Source organism: Hemicordylus capensis, chromosome 3 (assembly GCF_027244095.1).
Source record: "Hemicordylus capensis ecotype Gifberg chromosome 3, rHemCap1.1.pri, whole genome shotgun sequence".
NCBI lineage: Eukaryota > Metazoa > Chordata > Lepidosauria > Squamata > Cordylidae > Hemicordylus > Hemicordylus capensis.
In genome coordinates this window covers 88,794,300-88,814,146 of record NC_069659.1, presented here as the reverse complement: position 1 = coordinate 88,814,146, position 19,847 = coordinate 88,794,300, and the positions used below count along the sequence as shown (strand labels likewise).

General features: G+C 42.4%; 2 protein-coding genes across 20 annotated transcripts in view; one reads left to right on the top strand and one right to left on the bottom strand.

The window, feature by feature from the left end:
• The window catches only part of ITSN1 (intersectin 1), a 197,407-nt gene extending 179,647 nt beyond the window's left edge, over window positions 1-17,760 (bottom strand). For 4 of the 8 annotated variants that reach the window (XM_053307556.1, XM_053307558.1, XM_053307559.1 and 1 more), the window contains exon 1: window positions 17,436-17,760. The gene's annotated coding sequence lies outside the window, so the exon portion shown is untranslated. Of the gene's footprint in view, window positions 1-17,432 lie in introns of all 8 variants that reach the window. The other 4 variants (XR_008319130.1, XM_053307561.1, XM_053307562.1 and 1 more) reach the window with 2 other exon arrangements.
• Window positions 17,761-17,863: 103 nt separating this feature from the next.
• Window positions 17,864-19,847, top strand: part of CRYZL1 (crystallin zeta like 1) — an 80,720-nt gene continuing 78,736 nt past the window's right edge. Inside the window, exon 1 of one of the 12 annotated variants that reach the window (XM_053307572.1) lies at window positions 17,864-18,359. Coding sequence is in view for 7 of the 12 variants with exons in the window: in XM_053307568.1 (XP_053163543.1) it covers window positions 18,476-18,517 (42 nt within the window). In the remaining 5 variants the exon portion in view is untranslated. The other 11 variants (XM_053307570.1, XM_053307568.1, XM_053307567.1 and 8 more) reach the window with 11 other exon arrangements.

The following is a 19,847-nucleotide window of genomic DNA, read 5'->3' as shown; positions in this document are numbered from 1 at the left end:
TTTTGGGTTTTTTTCCAAATTCAATTTTTATTAATTTTAACGATAGTAATATTATCATTCATTACAAATACGCACAAAAAAGGTGGACTTTCCGCTCACATTTCTTCGTGAATCATCAACTATAAAATTTACCCTTGCTATAATAATAATTCAAAACATAAATTCAAACCCTTACAAACATAGTTAATCTAACCAACCCACGATTTTTACTAAATTTCAAACCCTGCTGTCAAGTCCATAGTAGGAAAGTAATTCTTTAGATTCAACAAGAATGGTTTCCAATCTTCTTTAAAACATTCCAAGTTTTGATCTCTTAATAATGCTGTGAGTTTTGCCATCTCCGCGTATTCCAAAATTTTAATCAGCCAGTCTTCTTTTGAAGGCAGTTCACTGGTCTTCCATTTCTGTGCATATATAATTCTAGCCGCCATAGAAGCATACATAAAAAATGTTAAATTAGTTGTAGAAATTGCACCTTGTGTTACTCCCAGCAGGAAGGATTCTGGCTTCTTAGGAAATGTCATTTTAAATATTTTCTTTAGTTCATTATATATCATATCCCAATAGGCTTTAGCCTTCCCACAGGTCCACCACATATGAAAAAATGTGCCTTCAAAGTGTCCACACTTCCAGCATTTGTTTGAAACATTTTTATACATTAACGCCAATTTTTTTGGTGTCAGATACCATCTATACATCATTTTATAATAGTTTTCTTTTATAGCATAACATGCAGTAAATTTTAAATCATTTTTCCATAACTTTTCCCAGGCTGCCATTTCTATATTACGCCCCACATCTTGAGCCCACTTTATCATAGTCATTTTAACCACTTCCTCTCTTGTCTCCTCCAAAAGCAACAATTTATACATTTTAGAAACTAATTTTTCATCATTTTGACATAATTCCTTCTCAAAATTTGAAGTCTGGTCCTCAAATCCGACTTTAAGGTCTTTCTTAGTAGCATATGTAACACCAATTTTCAAAAAAGATCTAGGGACAATCCGGGAAATTACAGGCCAGTTAGCTTAATATCCGTTGATCCACAAGTGTGTGGGTCAAGATGATCCAGTTGACACAGTATACCTGGACTTCCAAAAAGCTTTTCACAAAGTTCCTCATCAAAGACTCCTGAGGAAACTTAGCAGTCATCGGATAGGGGGACAAGTACATGTGTGGAATGCAAACTGGTTGAAGGACAGGAAACAAGAGGGTAGGGATAAATGGAGAGTTTTCACAGTGGAGGGAAGAAAGAAGTGGGGTCCCCCAAGGATCTGTACTGGGACTAGTGCTTTTGTAATTTATTCATAAATGATCTAGAAGTAGGGTAAGCAGCGAGGTAGCCAAATTTGCAGATGATACCAAATTCTTCCAGGTAGTGAAATCCAAAACAGATTGTGAGGAGCTCCAAAAGGATATCTCCAAATTAGGTGATTGGGCGACAACATGGCAAACATGGTTCACTGATGGCAAGTGTAAAGGGACTGAAAATAAAACTGCTAATATTGTAATGCCCTTATACAAAACTATTGTGCAGCTACACCTAGAGTACTGAGTACAATTCTGGTAACCACATCTAAAAAAGGATATTGTGGAACTGGAAAAGGTGCAGAAGAGGGCAACCAAGATGATCAGGGCTCTAGAGCACCTTTCTTATGAGGCAAGGCTACAACACCTGGGGCTATTTAGTTTAGAAAAAAGACGACTGCGGGGAGACATGATAGAGGTCTACAAAATCATGCATAGTATGGAGAAAGTAGATAGAGAGAAATTCTTCTCCTTCTCATATAACACTAGAACCAGGGGTCATCTCATGAAATTTATTGCTGGGAAATTTAGGACCAAACGGAGGTACTTTTTCACACAACACATAATCAACTTGTGGAATTCTCTGCCACAAGATGTGGTGACAGTCCACAACCTGGATGGCTTTAAGAGGGGTATGGATAACTTCATAGAGGAGAGGTCTATCAACGGCTACTAGTCTGAGGGCTATAGGCCACCTCCAGCCTCAAAGGCAGGATGCCTCTGAGTACCAGTTGCAGGAGAGTAACAGCAGGAGAGAGGGCATGCCCTCAAATCCTGCCTGTAGGCTTCCAGTGGCATCTGGTGGGCCACTGTGTGAAACAGGATGCTGGACTAGATGGGCCTTGGGCCTGATCCAGCAGGGCTGTTCTTATGTTTGGGAACCAGCCTGCTCTACCAATTGGTCCTGTCTAGGAGCATGCAGTGGCTGATAACCCAGCGTTAAGAGGATGACCTCTCTATACCGAGGTAAAAGACTGGGGAACAATATGAGCTATTACATATGGATATATTTACTTAGGTTTAGTTACAATTGAGCTAGGAGGCTGGACCTGGCCAATGAATACACAGGAAAAGTGGATTTTGAGGAGGGATTTAAAGGAAATGAGAGATTGCATCATGAATTCATTCTGGGAGGTAGTTCCAGGCACAGCATGGAAGACAAGAAGTGAGAAAGGATGGAATTATATGCGGCAAATCCCACCAACTCTGTAAGCCCAACAAGTAGAGTGTTTACACTCATAGTGTGATGATGGCATTACAGGGGGAAATGAGATGCAGGACTACAGCTTTTGGCAGCAGCCCTGCAGCATTTAAAACATCTGGTTCTTCACAATGGCAACATATAATGAAGCCTATGAAATATTGTTTAGGGAGCCGGAATTGACAGAAGGCTGTATATTATCTGAATATACAGGTTTATAGGTTCAAAATTACAATTTCTTGTACTATTCCTTTTTTAAAAATACTACTGAGTGGTAAGTAGCAATGGTAAACCCCTGTGGTCGCCAAGAGTCAACACCGACTCAAGGGCACAGCTTTACCTTTATTGATCAAATTCTACATGTTTTACACACGAAAAATGCAGAGATAACCTCAGCAGGATTCAAACAGAATACTGTAATCAACTTCTCTAGGAAGCTTTAGCAAATTTGTGAAATACCATTCAAAAATAGTTAAGAGAAGAATTCAAGAAGGTAAAACATGCAGAGTACCTACAACAACTAATATTTATATATTACTTTTCAACAAAAGCCTATATAAAATAATAGTCTTCCTTTTACTACAGAGGCAGCCAACACTGTCTGCTTGGATGCAACAAGTTGTGTAGTACTATTAAAAGTTTCAGTTAATAGTATATTCAGTAATCCAAAAACCTTCAGTTTAAAATGAGAGTTAAGCTGCTTTACATTTTCACTCGTGCTCTAAAAAGAAAATTGCAAGTTAAAGTGCTCATCTTAACTTCTGCGCCATATAAGCTGTAAAAACTTTGTACAGTCTGGTATATGATTATGGCTTTAGAAATGAGGCAACGTAAGAAAACTTTGTACCTGTTTGTCCAGGAGAACGTTCTAGAAGCAGCTGAAGATGTTGCATAAGAAAGATTAGAACATTCAAGCATGTGGACCAGTGTTATTTTGACAAGATCAACTTCTACTTCCACTTGAAAAAGAGACATCTTGAAATGGCCATCACCGGGTCTCTGCCACATTATGGACTTTATTGCTCCTCTTTAAGTATACAGTTATCTCATCAATATTTCCAATTGTTTTGATTTTGCTTATACTGAATATATTTTTGTTATAATGAATATATTTCCAACCAGTGTTCACTCTAAGGCATGCGTGTTTTTTGTTGTCCACTCAGTCAATTTTAGATCCCTCTCAGGTTGAATCAGGAAGGCCCCACTCTGAATATAGGTGCACATACATTGCCTTGATACTGCTGCCCAAGACAAAACTCATTCAACACAGATGAAAAAATTTAGAGAGAACACTGTTTCCAACTATCAATTTACTGGACTAGGTTATGTTTGTTTATTTCCTATTGGCCAGTAGCTAGCCTGGTGGGGGATCTTTTTGGTTCCTCTGTGTGTTTAGAAATGAGGTTCCATGCACCTACGCTTTGCCTTGGTCTTTCAGTTGAACATTGGGCTGGGGAGGGATGCATCCAGGCAGATATTTAAGAGGTGCAGTTTCCCTAATCACTTCCTAGAGATGCCCCTAATAAATTTCTGCCTCATGCATCTCTGATCAAGGCAAAGAGTGGGTGCATGGAACCTCATTTCTAAAGCCATCATCACATACCAGACTGTACAGAGTCTTTACAGCTTATATGGCATGGAAGTTAAGATGGACACCTGAACTTGCAATTTCCATTCTTTTTAGAGCACAAGTGAAAATGTAAAGGAGCTTGACTCTCATTTTAAACCAAAGGTTTTTGGTTTCCTGGTGTTTTAAAAAGAAGAAAAAAATGATTAGAGACTATGGGGAAGAGCTTACCCAAACCACAAAGTAGAACTTGCTGATGATGAACACCAAAAACTTTGAAAGCCTTCAGATAAGATAAAGTCACACTCCCCCACCAGAAAAAACACAAGTAAATGAAATTAGTAGATTCAGTAATAGTGACAGTATGATCTCACTTCATGATTATTCAACAGTGGATAAAGACACAACAAGAAACAGGTTGTTTTTGTTCACTTTAAATCTGTAATTCATTTTTTCCCTTTTTCTTAAAACAAAACCCATACACAATGATAATTAAAAATAACAAATGCTTTAACAACCGTATCAAAAAACTACAGATTATCTTCCCAGAAATTCCCAGAAACCTCACAGTTCTCCTGCTTGATTTAATTCCCTTCAGGATCATGTTATCAATGTAAAAGTTGTACACAAGTGACGTGGCATTTGCACTCACTGCTGACATTCACAGGCACAAGCACTCGCACATGCGAATGCGTGGAGGGCCTCTCAGGCCCGGGGGCAGAGGCCGGGGCAGCGGTGCTTGCCAGGGGCTGCGACGAGGTGTGTGCCAGAATGGGTGAAAGAGGGCACCCCAGAACCGAGCAGCTGGCCACTCTCTGCACCTGGGGCACTCTCTGAGTGCTAGGAGCGGGGCAGCTGGAGGAGCAGAGCAGCAAGGACAAGGAGGCCACAGCTACATTGGGCCAGCGCTGGAGCACAATGCTACGGCCCTGAAGGGATTAAGTGGCTACTGGGCCAAGGGAAGGAGGGGCAGAGCAGTGAGTCAGCCACCTTGTTTATTGTGGGTAGCACTGTGTGTACTGTATCTTTAAACTTGCTACTCACAGACTCTTTTAGCACTTACAGTGGTCCCTCTACTTACGAAATTAATCCGTTCCGAATGCACATTTGTAAGTCGAAAAGTTTGTAAGTCGAAAAGCGGTTTCCCATAGGAATGCATTGGGAACGGATTAATGCGTTCCGGAGCCTAGAAAAAAGACCCAGACCCCCAGTAAGGCTTGCAAACTGCACAGGAACATTTCTTTTCAAGAATAAACAGGCAGTAAACAGGCAGGCAAGTCAAGGAAACCGCATGTAAAATTCGTAAGTCGAGGAAACCCCATCTAAAACCGGATCTAAAACTGCCGTTTGTAACTCGAAAAATACTTATGTCGAGTAGTTCGTAAGTCGAGGGACCACTATACTTACTACTACTATTATTATTTGTATATTGCTTTTTGATGAAAAGTTTTCAAAGCAACTTTTGAAATGAAATAATCAATCAATCAATCAATCAATCAACCTGGTTCCATGTCCCCCAAAGGGCTCACAATCTAAAAAGCAACATAAGGTGGACACCAGCAACCACCATTAGAGGGTGCAGTGCTGGGGTTGGATGGGGCCAGTTGCTCCATCTGCTACTAAATATAAGAGAATCATCATTTTGAAAGATGCCTCTTTGCCTCGTTAGCAGGGGAAAGATGCATTTTTCTGCCTCTTAAAACCCAACTATGAGGATCAATTGTAAAACAATCAATTGAAGGGATATACAAAAGGCACTTTTCTGGCATGCAGTCTAAAGGCTGAAATCATGCAAATGGACTACAAAATTGTTTAAATCGCACTTCTTCAGTCCGAAAAAATGCGGGCAACCCTTTAAACCCCTGTTCAAAAGATATTTTTTGGTGGCAAAAGAAGACATTTTGGTCAGCACACATTGCATCCGCAGGTTCACAGAGCTATTCTGTGAGAATAGCAGAGCTATTCAGCAGAGCCATTCTGGGTTGTGAGAAATTTGATTTCTGCTCCTTCTGCTTTAACCAAGTCCCCGGAAACATTCTGATGCTTGTAATGGGTTCTTTGCGAGGGGAAATTTCCTGTATTCAGGCCGACTTGGACTCTATTACTTTTGCAGGGTCCATGAAGGAGGTTTCCAGCAATCCCTCTTACAATATTAGATTGGATCAGTTTCAATTTGTGACTCCTGAAGATGTGGACAAGCTGCTTGGGGTGGTGCAGCCTACCACTTGTCCCCTGGATCCTTGCCTGACTTGGCTGCTTCTATCTAGCAGGGAGATTGTTGGAGGTGGCCTGGTTAATGTCATAAATGCATCACTGAGGGAGGGGAGGGTGCCTCCTTGTCTGAAGGAGGCAATGGTTAGACCGCTTCTTAAGAAGCCTTCCCTGGACCCCTTAGCGATGGTTAATTATAGTCCAGTCTCCAGTCTCCCTTGGTCGGGCAAGGTGATTGAGAGTGTGGTGGCTAACCCGCACCAGGTGGTCTGGGAGAAAACTGATTATCTAGACCCAAACTAGCTTTAGAACAGGCTATGGGGTTCAAACAGCCTTGGTCAGCATAATTACCTTTACCGGGAAATCAACAGAGGGAGTGTGACTCTGTTGGGTTTTTTGGATCTCTCGGCAGCGTTCGATACCATCAACCATGGTATCCTTCTGGATCGCCTGGGGGAGTTGGAGATGGGGGCACTGCATTGCAGTAGTTCCGCTCCTATCTCTCGGGTAGATTCCAGATGGTGGAGCTTGGTGACAGTTGCTCCTCAAAACAGAAGCTGTTATATGGAGTCCCTCAGGGCTCCCTTCTGTCATTAATGCTTTTTAATATCTACATGAAACCACTGGGTGAGGTCATGAGGAGATTCGGTGGTGGGTGTTTTCAGTATGCTGATGACACCCAAATCTACGTCTCCTTTTCATCTTCACCATCAGGAAATGGCATTCATTCCCTAAATGCCTGCCTACAGGCAATAATGGGCTGGATGAGGGATAACAAACTGAAACTGAATCCAAGCAACACGGAGGTGCTCGGAGCTCAGAATCTGAGGGATGAGTTAGATCTTCCTGTGCTGGATGTGGTTGCACTTCCCCAGAAGGAGCAGGTATGGAGCTTGGGAGTACTCCTGGACCCAGGCCTCACCCTGGTATCTCAGGTGGAGGCCATGGCCAGGAGTGCTTTCTATCAGCTTTGGCTGATTCAACAACTGTGTCCACCCTTGAAGAGGACGACCTCAAAACAGTGGTGCATCAGTTGGTAACCTCCAGGCTCCACTACTGCAATGCACTCTACATGGGGCTGCCTTTGTAAGTCGTTCAGAAACTTCATTTAGTTCAAAATGCGGCAGCCAGATTGGTGTCTGGGGCAACCTGAAGAGACCATATTAAGCCTTTTTTTGAAACGGTGGCTTTGACTGCCAATATGTTTCCAGGCAAAATATAAAGTGCTGGTTATTACCTTTAAAGCCCTGAACAGCTTAGGTCTGAGTTATCTTAGAGAGCACCTTCTTCTACACAATCCCCACCACACATTAAGGTCATCTGAGGTGGTCCATCTTCAGTTACCACCAACACGTCTGGTGGCGACTCAGAGGTGGGCCTTCTCTGTAGCTGCTCCTGGGCTGCGGAATGAACTCCCGGCAGAAATCTGTAATCTGAGTTCATTATTGGCCTTCAGGAGAGCCCTTAAGACCTATCTGTTCGGCTTGGCCTTCCAGGGTTTTTAAACTGTAAAGGTTTGACCTGGTTTTCCAAACTGTTGTAATCGTTTTAATAATGGTTTTATGTTTTTACAGTTTTTGATTTTAATAATTAATTGATTTTAGTTTTGTTTTAATGTAAACCGCCCTTTTTTTGAAGGGCAATATAGAAATAAAATAAGTAGATAATAAAAATAATAAACAACTTTAAACTGCTCTAAGCTATTTTCCAACAGATTCCAATTTGCAGGGGGGGTGTCTCTTTTCACCTAGTGGATTTGTGCTGGTGGCTAATCAGTTCTGACAAATGGTTTTGATTTTATAAGCAACAGAATGTTCAGGGCTTATAATAGCTGAACACTGAAAACACTTTCCAGCTTAACTACACTGGCACAATCATGCCAGTATAATTATTGTAGTGATGGTCAATTTTTAGGGAGGACTATACTTCAGTCAGAGTAACTACTTTGAGCATGGACTTCTCCAAATAAGGAAGAAAGCCCAGGAGAATCGCATCCCTATGGCCCTAGCCACAGTGAGGGGCAGGGTTTACTGGACAACAGCCTATAAAGGAGTAGGGGAGAGGTGTGTTAGAGCTCAGTTCTTCTCCAAAGGCCACATCTGATCAGCAACTACTGTAGGAAAAGGGGAGACTAACAGCTTTGGGCTGGGAATCAACTAGAAATTGCTTACCTGGAAGTAAGTAGGAAAGATAGTGGCCAGTTTAGCTATACGCGTCAGGGAATTTATTTTTGTTTAGGTGCCTGGATCTGACTGCATGGTTCCTGTAGTTCCTAGGGAAGACTTTTACTTGAATGGAAGCAGTGATTGTTGGTGCCTCTATAGTTTTCCTGATCAATTATTAATACATTCTTGTTATAGAGTGTCACTCCTTACTGGGTCCTGCCCTAGTCAAACGCTCTTGAAAGCCTAAGACTGCTCAAGCCATTCTGTAGGGAGTTTTCCACTTTATACTCCCAGAACATTCCCTTGAAAGGATGAATCTGCTGATCTAAAAAAGTGGATGGTGGCAGCCTACCCAGGGCTCCTCACAGCTAGAAGAGTGATTTTGTATCCCCACTCTCCTTTTGATTGTTACAATTATGAATGAGTGGCTTGATCAATCTTGCATACTGTACACTAAAGGGTCCACTATACAGCATCAGTCTTAATGCAAATGTGTTCTATTTTCAACAGTAAGAACTTGATCTAGCTGTTACATTTGCCTTCTTAAATACATTTATCTGGGAAATGATATGAAAACTGTTTGCAGTGTGTACACACACACACACCCAAGTACTCTAGCTTTGTGTGGAAATTACCATCTTATTTCCGTGCAGCTTTACAGGCAGCATAATTTATATAAATCTTCAGGGTTAACACATATACTGTACATGAGAACTGCTTAAGTATAATTGCAGACAAACATATTTACCACCAAGAAACTCTTTCTTACCCATTTAAGACAATGTTTAGATAGAAATATGCAGTTTCACACAGGACAGTTCCCATTTAGTTTAAATATTCAACATGCCTACTATACAAAGTCTGATTTATTATATAGCTACAGATTTTCAAGAGGCAGTATAACAGCTGTAAAGATATTCATTAGGGTTATTGACAGGACTATTTTCATATAGAGCAAAATGCTTGGTTTAAGAAAGCAGTTGTTACTGAACCTGAAAGATGGAGCAAGACAAGCATCTGAATACCCCCAGCAATCTGTATAATATGAAACCTAAGGAAATTCCTCTAGAATAGAGATGTTTAACTTCGGCCCTCCTACAGATGTTGGACTACAGTTCCCATAATCCCTGGCCACTGACTGCTGTGGCTGGGGATTATGGGAGTTATATTCCAAAACAGCTGGAAGGCTGGAGTTGAGCAGTTCTGCTCTAGAACGAGGGCTTTTTTCCTCCATTCATGTCTGCTCCATGCAATGCCTCCCTCTCCTTCTGCCAATGTCTTCCAAATCCAAGCCCAATATTTAGAAGTAAACACCTGTATTTATTCAAAATGGATGAATTTGTAAGTCACTATGAAATCATGACATTCAAACACATCTAAACATATGTATTTTCATATGCTCCTGCTATTATTTACAAATTTACACACATATGATAGAGAATGCTTGGTTTAGTTCAGTCATAATGGGAGTTTCCTAGGAAATCAATCATATTATAGTATTTCTATGCAATGGAGTAAACATTAACCAAAGAGACAACAATTGTAAACAATTTAATACATTTTTTCAGAGAATGTCAAGACAAAAAATACATAAGAGCTACAATGCACTTATTAGGAAGTGCACAAGATATGATTATAGCACATCTCATCAGTCAGCATTAAACACTGAAAACTCTACGGATGTATTCTGCCAAGAATTCTGAAAGCACAACGTTTCTATTTTAATATTTCTTTAAAAGTACAACAATACAGAACTTTAACCATTGTAAACAGGCACTATTTTAAGTGGCAATTCTCTTACAGTATATTTAGCAGGGAGATAACTACTCAATCCAATAAGGCATCCCTCCAGTGTCAATTATTGGTGTGTGTCCTATGTTTCTTTTTGGTTTGTGAGCCCCTTTGGGAAAGGAAATCTTTTTAAAATTTTCTTTTGCTATGTTAACTGCTTGTATAATATTTCTACTGAAAAGCAGTATATAAATAATAATTATGTTAGCATTATAGTAATAATTCCTGTGCTTTCAAGCTAAGCACTCTGCTTATTTTTACTTCTTCAAAAGACCTAAAGAGAACCTATAGAACTCATATCAGAAACCAGATACTAAGACCATCTTTTCAACATTCAAACAATATTTCTTCTAATAGAATACGAAGATTTTGAAAGTGATGTTATGTTTTACTGAGACTTCTGAAAAATATTTTAGATAATTATTAATTACATTTTAAAATATTTTAGATAATTATTAATTACTTCAGCTAGCAAGTGCCATTTCAAAACTTTTTTAAAGGCACGGAGTCATCAGAACTGCTGAGTGCATGCATCTTTGCATATGGGAATGGTCAGATGCAAGCCTGATGAAGTCCTAGGAACCATGCCAGATCCACCTCAGACTTATGTCTCACCATTAGAAAGCCGACCTAAGCACAAGGTCAAACAACTTAGCCTAAGATCTAGGTCAGCAAGATATTTGTACTGGAACATAGAAATAGAAATCTATTATATACACCTACAGAAGTTACCCTCACATTTAACTACCTTCAGATTACAACAATCAAGAGACTGCTGTTTAAATTTACTGAATGGTAAGTTAGAAAATTGAACAGTGTAGCTAAATGCTGATTAGAAAGTTCACACACATGACATGCTGCATGTCTACCATAATTTAAGCAACATTTGGCTTAGATGCAACATCATCTTGTAAATTTTATCACTATTACATTTTATGTTAGATTGCACTTTTCTTATATCTCAGTATGTATTAGGTCTTACTGTGCACTAGGTTCTGGTGGAAATATGAACACCATGATGCTGAAGCTAAGGTCTAATATGTGTGTTAATGGATGACTACCTGGGAACATCATTAAACCGCTTTGAGTTCCAGGATGGAAAAAGGCGGAACAACATGTAATACATACACATGTTAACTGGTCATCAAGTTTGGTTAAGGAAAATTAGCTTATGCACTCACTCCGGTTTCACCAGCCTCCCCTACAGCTTAGTTTTACATCTAGCCAACATAAAGATTGGTTAACACAAACCAAGAAGACACTTTAAAACAAGCTACCAGAAATCTGATCCAATCTTGACCTCAGTGGAACTTAAGCCAAATTTAACTGGTCTGTACCCCAGATTTCTACATAAATAGTCCCTAAAATAATATTATTTTACAGTACAGCCTATTCACCTTAGCAAGAACTAGGACTTTGGGCCAAACTAAATATGAGGGGAGCAGCCACATTTGCTTATGTAGCACATGTGTTCCAAGTTCACAAAAATGGGGATAAGGATCTCTTTTTAATAACAGGTTATTAAATGGGGGCATGAGGAAGATGAACCCTGCCCTGTTTTACCTCTCTGCTTTCCATTTCAAACACCTTTTCTCTAAGCCAGGGCTATACAACTTAAGCCCTCCAGCTCTTTTTAGACTACATCTCCCATAATCCCCAGCCACAGTGGCCAAAAGCCCAGGGTTACACAGAAGGTGTAGACCAACATCTGCAGGAAGGCCGAAGTTGTGCAGCTCTGCTCTAAAAAAGGTAAAGAGAGCAACCAGGTAATCAGGGGCCTGGAGCACCTTAATTATAAGGCAAGGCCACAACACCTGGGACTTTTTAGTTTAGAAAAAAAAGACAACTTAAGGGAGACATGATAGAGGTCTGTGACAAACGCAGACATCCCATCATTATGAAGCAAGAGTTCACCAATTTCCTAATCTTATCTGACACAGGAGATAGGGCCACTTTGCATCTCACCACACAGGGGGAGGAAATTAGAATACTCTTTGAACTACGGACAGGTGTGAGACCCCCAAGTTGCTGGGAGCCAGATCACCCCCTCCCTCATAGCTTTAAAGCTAGAGGGCAAAGGTCTAGCCAGCGTTCACCCTTTTCCATCTGCAAATAGGTGTTCCATGGGAGGCTCTCTCAGCCAAGGACCTGCCTACTGACTATGGTAAAACTCAGTACTAGTCAGTTAGTAAATGCTTTTTGTATTTCCTTTTGAATTCCTGTATTCCTTTCTTTACTCCCAGTTTCACCCTATTTCCTCCCAGTCCCTTATTCTGTGTGCAACCCCTGTTTCTTAATAAACTTCAAATACTTAGAAGCGGCTTCAGTCTGATTTAACAGGTTCTAGGGGGTTATTTGCAAAATTCTTCCCCATGTGCCTTGCAAGGTCATTCGCTACTCTTGAGTTGTTTTCAGAATAAAATCTTGCTGTCTAGAGCTGGGTTGTGTGGACTCTGGCTGTACAGTGCCTGTAAGTCCCAAGCCGGGCAGTTCTAGGTTGTTGAAGCAGTGTCTAAGCCTGGTCAGTGGTTTGGATCAATCTTCAACTGGTGGCAGCCTACCCTGAAGGAGCAGTGTGCTCCTAGATTTGGGATCAGAGCAATCTCTCTACTGAGGGTAGATCCCAGGAAAGCATAGTCACCTCTGTTTCATCACAAGGTCTATAAAATCATGCATGGTGTGGAGGAAGTTGATAGAATTTTTCTCCCTCTTGCATAACATTAGAACCAGGGGTCACCCCATGAAACTGACTACCAAGAAATTTGGGACCAACAAAAGAAAGTACTTTTTCACACAACACATAATTAATCTATGGAATTCTTCGCCACAAGACACAGGTGACAGCGACCAGCCTGGATATTTTTAAGAGAGGTTAAGATAAATTCATGGAGGACAGGTCTATCAATGCCTACCAGTCTGAGGGCCATAGGCTACTTCAGCCTCAGAGGCAGGATGCCTCTAAATACCAGTTGCAGGGGAGTAACAGCAGGAGAGAGGGCATGCCTCAGCTCTTGCCTGTGGGCTTCCCAGGAACATTTGGTTGGTCGCTGTGTGGAACAGGATGCTGTTTCACACTAGATGGGCCATGGGTCTGATCCAGCAGGGCTGTTCTTATGCTCTAAGCCCACACTGAATACTGGAAGTGGGCCAGAGAGGAAAATAATTAAAATTGGCAGAGTGCAAGCAAGATAAGGAAAGGAAGAGGCAGGTTTTGGTCCTCTCACCCATGCCCAGGGCTCAGACAATCCAGTAGTCTATTTGTCTGTGGCAAGCAAAAAATGATGCCTAATGACTGAAAAAAATCCTGACAAAAAAGGTACCAGCATAGCTCGGCAAGTAAAATTTTAGTTGGGCTGGTGAACCGAACCGTTTCTTAACCCCATTTTAGATGTGAATTGAGGCAGACACATGTGGCTTGTTTCATCATGTCCAGTTTGACCCTTCATGTCATTAATCAGCTGTTCTCTAAATCTATTTATTGGCACCCCAGTCCTAAATCCGTTTACTTGAAAGTAAATCCTATTTATTCCTATGAAACATATCCCAAGTTTTGTAGGAATAAAACTGGAGCATAAATTTAACCATGCGAAGAAAACAGATATCTGAAAGAATTCTCAAGAAGATGCAAACTGGGGAAGAAATAATGTCCAAATGTAGAACTATTAAAGAGAGAGAGACGCCAAAACAATCCATTCCTTTTACTGAAGCTTTAAGCAACACTTTCTCCATTAATTCTGAAGAAAAGATTCTGGGCTTAATACACTGGATAAATTGTTCTGAAACAGCTCATCTGTGTGAAAACATGACGACTGTAAAGCTGCCAAAGAGAGAGCATACAAATACTAATCATATAAGCTTGAATGGTCTGTGAGCTGCTTCAGCTTAAATGCCAATGGTTCTGTGTGGTTTGAATTAAAGAGGCCTTTAAGTTAGATCATTTCCCTCTTTTTTGCCCGCCTGCCACACTAAAAACATGCATTTCCCCCACATTCTACTGGCAGATTTCCCTGCACTTAGAATTCTTGCAATTTCATAGGAGTGTAAGAAACTATAGTTCTATTATCTTCCATTCTTCTAGTCTCACTTTTTTTTTTTTTAAGGACAGGATTATTTGCAATTCCAAAAGATTTGGGGAAATATTAATATGGTCATTTAGAAGAAATACTGGAACAAGGCAACAGCAATTATGATGTACAGTATTAGAGTTGTTTGTTAAGTTTCAGGAACGGATAAGAATAAGCAAAACAAGAATATCTGGTATCAAGAGACTTTCAGCAGTAATTTAGGCAGCAGTCTTAACACATACAGGCTGACATGCTGACAAAAAAATTACTCAATGAAAGTCTTACTAAAATTAAATAGTCCTTTAAAGTAACTCCTGAGTAGTGCTACTACTGAAAAACTTTGTGGCTGACAAGCCATGGGCCTTATTTCTAAGTAAAATTGCATGAATCACACAGTCCATCTTTCTATACTGACATAAGATACATCAATTTGATAGAAACAATTTCAATGGACACATGGCAAAATGCTTCCAAGTAGCCTGTTTGACCGTCCAGTAAAGTGTGCCATTGTCCTAACATTCAGTCAATGCTGGTTAGCCTATATGCCCCCCCCCCACCAAAAAATAGTTCAATACTGCTTTTTTCATATCAGTAATAAAAATTAATTCACAGTGACATTTTATTTATAACCTTTTGCAACATTAAAAGCTTTTATAGGTTGAATCACTGTTGTCAACCCAAAAGATATTGTCTTGCTTGATATTCTTCAAATTCTAGCTGTAAATGCTGTATGATTTTCAAAGCTCATCTTTCCCCTTACCATCATATTTTATAGAGAACTTTATAGTGAATGTAATGATCAAGACTATCATAATGAGATGAACTTAATGATCAAGCAGACTGATGAAAGCCCTGGTTAGCAACTAAGTTTCTTAGAAGGCCACTTTGGGAATTAGAGAGAAGGGTGGTTCACTACATAAAGCAGCCTGGCAGAAAGTTCAGTTGCCATTTTTCAATGTCATTTCTCCTGTCACTTCTAGAATGGCAGCTTGGGAGTCAGATTTGATTCAAGGTCTACAGCTGCTTATCCCTAGGCTAAATTTATTTTACATCTCAGTTTTCAAAAATTATACATCTCTGTTGTAATTCCATTATTCCCTCTAATATAGCTTTTAACATTTGGTAACATGCCATAGTTTACATGTCAAGCTATATAGGATATAACAGTGCATTCCATGTACATGTCATTCTAGAGAAGGCCTGCTCAACTTTGCCCCCCCCCCAGTTGTGTTTGGACTACAACTTCCATAATCCCCAGCCACAGTGGCCAATAGCCAGAGATTATGGGAGTTGTAGGCCAACATCTGCAGGAGGGCCAAAGTTGAGCGGCTCTGTTCCAGATCCTTCAAAGTATTAGTCAACCCAGTTATCTCTTTGGGCTTGTGGTAGGAAGCATGACTTGTCCCCTTAGCTAAGCAGGATCTGCCCTGGTTGCATATTAATGGGAGACTTGATGTGTGAGCACTGTAAGATATTCCGCTTAGGGGATGGAGCCACTCTGGGATGGAGCATCTAGGTTCCAAGTTCCCTCCCTGGCATCTCCAAGATAGTCCTGAGAGAGATTCCTGCCTGCAGCCTTGGAGAAATTGCTGCCAGTCTGTGTAGACAATACTGAGATAGATGTACCAATGGTCTGACTCGGTATATGGCAGCTTCCTATGTTCTTAAGTGTACTACAGTCTAGACCTTTAAACTCAGATCCTGCCACAGGGCATATATTTACAGCTTCATGAAAGATACAAGTATTTAATTATTTTCCCAAGGAGAATGAACTGAGTGAGCCAAACTCATGCTCACAGAAACCCCTGCATAAACATGGCCAAAGAGAGTTTACTATTTCTGAAAGGAAGATATGAGCAGAGACTAACTAACAGCTACAGAGTTTGTGCTTAGTAACAAATTCCCTAGAAGGCAAAAAGGCATACATATGCCCAAAAATCAAACAATGGAACCCTATGCCTATAGGTATAAACATAATTAATACATTGCCTTCTACTAACCCAGGGCCAACAGAAAGGAAGGGACATGATAACGGTCTTGCTTCTTCCAAGGCTAAATGCCAATCCCCCAAGGGATGACATTCTTCTTCTACCCGAGAACTGTGAAGGCCAGGAAGGGCATAAAATGTGAGGCCCAGCCATTTAAAAAAATCCAGATACAGATGTTCTCCCTTTTTGTTACAGAATATCGTGAAGTATGACAGAGAGATTCAGCTTGGGAAACCATGGCTGCCCCTGGGCAGCAATTTCTGGATTACCAGGAATTCACAATCACAGGCACTGATCAAGTAACTTCTGCATGTTCCACCTCAGATTCACGGTGCATCTCTCCCACCGACAATCGGCCAGAAATTTTGCTTCAGAAAGACACAAACCAGTCGATTCACACAAAGCCACGCGACAGAGACATCGATTTTGTTTTTCAGACAAGACAAATCCCAGCAATCGTTTTACCCAGAATGAAAGGACTCTCTCAAGTCACACGCAAGCCAGGCCCAGATCCGCTGGTTTTATTCCACCACCACTCCGCGCCCGCCTCCCGCGAGCAGGGAGTCAAGAAGGTGGAAGCAGATGAAACTGAAGATGACCTCCATCAGCGCCCGATCTCCAACTTCTATCATAAAAGGAATCTCAGTCGCGGAGTCGCCGGCGCAGAAAGGAGCCCCCGCTGCACTCGGCGGGACACTGAGCACAGACCGCCGTCCTGTTAGCCGGGAGGCATCTGAAGCGCGGAGGAAAGGAAACCCGGGCAAGAGAAGGACAAACACCCACAGGGGCAGGGCTGCAGGAGACAGTGATGGACCGAGAGAAAGAGATCAAACCGGGGGGAAACAGAGCAAGGGGAAAGGGAAAGGAAGACCAGTCCGAAGCAGCCCTGGAAGGGCAGATTTGGAGGCATGATACAGGCAGATAGCAGAGAGCGAAGATCCATGTGGGGCCCCCAAAGAGGCAGGAGTGGGGAGGGGGCCTAGAGCAGCTCCGGCGGCGGGGAAGGGGGTGGGGACCCCACCAGACTCTTTCTCCTCATCGCGCCTGCGCTCGCCTCGTCAGGGTGACCCCCCGCGCCTTCCCCGCCCGCGGTGGAGCCCCAGCCCGTCACCCCGTATTCCCTCCGCCACACACCACTACCTCATCTCTGTCGGGTCTCGGGTGTTCCCTTCACACCCACGGCAAGGACGGAGAGGCAGCAGCGCTCGGTGCCCCAGTGGCGGCGGCGGCGGCAGCAAAGGCCACCGCCTCTGCGAGACGCACCACCATCCCCTCTCGAATCGCCGCCTGCTCCTGCGGCGGTGGCTACTCTAACCGCCTCCTCCTTCTAGCCGCCGCCGCCGCCGTCTCGGGAAGGGGGAGCGAAACGACCTGCCCGGCTCCCTGTCTCTCACACACTCGCCGTATTACTGCGCAACCAAACCGTTCCTGCGCTAGCGCAGCGCACCCAAGCAGAGACACAAATCCCGAGGCAGCCAACCAAGGGTTCAGCCACCCCGAGATCCCACCCCTCGCCTGATGACGGACGCGCCCACCCACCATTAGGAAGGTGAAAGATGCCACGGAGTGCATTGCTTAAAGCGCGCTCCGGGCTACATGGTTCGAGAAGCGCCCGAGGCGAGAGTAGCGAAGTAGATGGAAGTAGGGAGTTCCACTTTTCTTATGCAGTGATTAAGACAAACAGAAGTCAATCCAGCCTTTTAATCTGTTTAATGAGAGCAACACAGTGAGGCTAGTCACAAATCTTTGAGCCACGAGAGAAAGAGACCGAGACCATACAATCGTTTTGTACGAAAGAAAACGTTAATGAAGCAGTTTCTAATTCAATACGAAGTAGTCTCCCTGTCATATGGCTACTACGGTTTTTATTACCACCCCCTTAGTACTTAGAGTGGCACCGCACGATGCGTGCTGGGGCCAATAAGACAATCCGCATTGCACTGCATGCTGGGAAACGTACTCTTCGCCGCCCCGGCAGCTCCCGCCGAAGCGATTGGAATGTGCTGCTCGAACGCGTCAGGACAGAGGATTCCTCTCGCACCACCCCCTCATGTAGAGTGACAGGTGGGATGACCAATTGCTTGCTGCCTTTCTGCAGGGCTCGGTTTTAGGATTTTCCAACCAGGATTTACACTCGCGCGAGAATCTGAGAGAGGGGCCTAAGAGGTAACGGGTTTGTCATGACAACCAGGGTCTCTACTGTTGGCGTGCCGGAAGATGGGGTAGGCCGCTTAGGTAGAGGAAGTGAGTGTGTAGCATTGCTTCGACCGTGGTAATGTCTCCGTCGGTCTAGCCAACCAGCCGCAGCCTGAGCCCCTTCATGTCTCGGAGCTACTTAGCAGTCGTCCTAGACCTGAAATTAAGCAGTCTCCCTTGGGAAGGGCGAGCTCCTCCTGACTTGAAGCACTTCCCCGTATCTATTCTGTGCCTCTTCTAGTTCTGCCCTTGGGTGGGGGAGTGGAGATCTCCTAATTCGCAACGTGTGGTAAAATAATGGCCCTGGTCGGGACAGTACTTCATGATGGCGATGATGGCCTGTTGAAGGATATCTGGAGGAGTTAAATAGGGTACTTGCACAGAAGTTTTCTCTCTTTCTAATGCTGATGTGCACCATGTCAGACGAACATCCTTTACGCCGGGCCACAAGATATAATCCAGTCGTGGTGCTTTTTCAGGGCAGAGGGAAAGCTTGAAGAGCAACTCTTCACTTAATTTGTAGTGTGTTTATTTATGTGCTGTGCTCCTTAAAAAATAAATAAATCAGTATTTACATAACTTGTACATACTATATGCATACTGTGGAGAAGAGGAAGGTGTCAGCAGGAAGAGAATGACTGAGGAATGAATGAAATAGACAAGGAACAGTGGAGAGGACAGGTAGATGATTAGGTATCCTTACTACTTAGACACTCAGAACCTATTAGGACTAGAAACTTGCTGCTTTTTTGTGAAAGCAGAAACTCAAGTTTACATTTCATAGCTGGTAGTAATACATGCAAGCCACCTAATGGTGCAGTGGGGAAATAATTTGCCTAGGGAGCAAGAGGTTGCCTGTTTAAATCCCTGCTGGTATGTTTCCCAGACACCTATATCGGGCAGCAGTGATATAGGAAGATGCTGAAAGGCATCATCTCACACTGCACAGGAGGAGGCAATGATAAACCCTTTCTGTATTCTACCAAAGACAACCACAGGGCTCTGTAGTCGCCAGGAATTGACACCAATTTGATGGCACAACTTTACCTTTACTTTAGTAATACATGCACCACTTTTGATATAGTTCCTGTACAGATGTACAGATATATTTCCCTATAGTTCATGTACATGTATATACATGTACAGATTTGAGACAGAACCTCATAATAGGCCTCATTACAAATTACTCTTACAAGTAATCTGTCAGAGGCTTCCAAATGTTCTACCCTCAACAAACCCTTTCCACATCAGTTTGTCTGCAGATGATGTTGAGGTATTACTTAGGATGTACAAGGCACTCCAGTGAGCTAGATTTTCCTAAAGCAGCCCACACACAAAACTCAAGAGTGCTCCAGA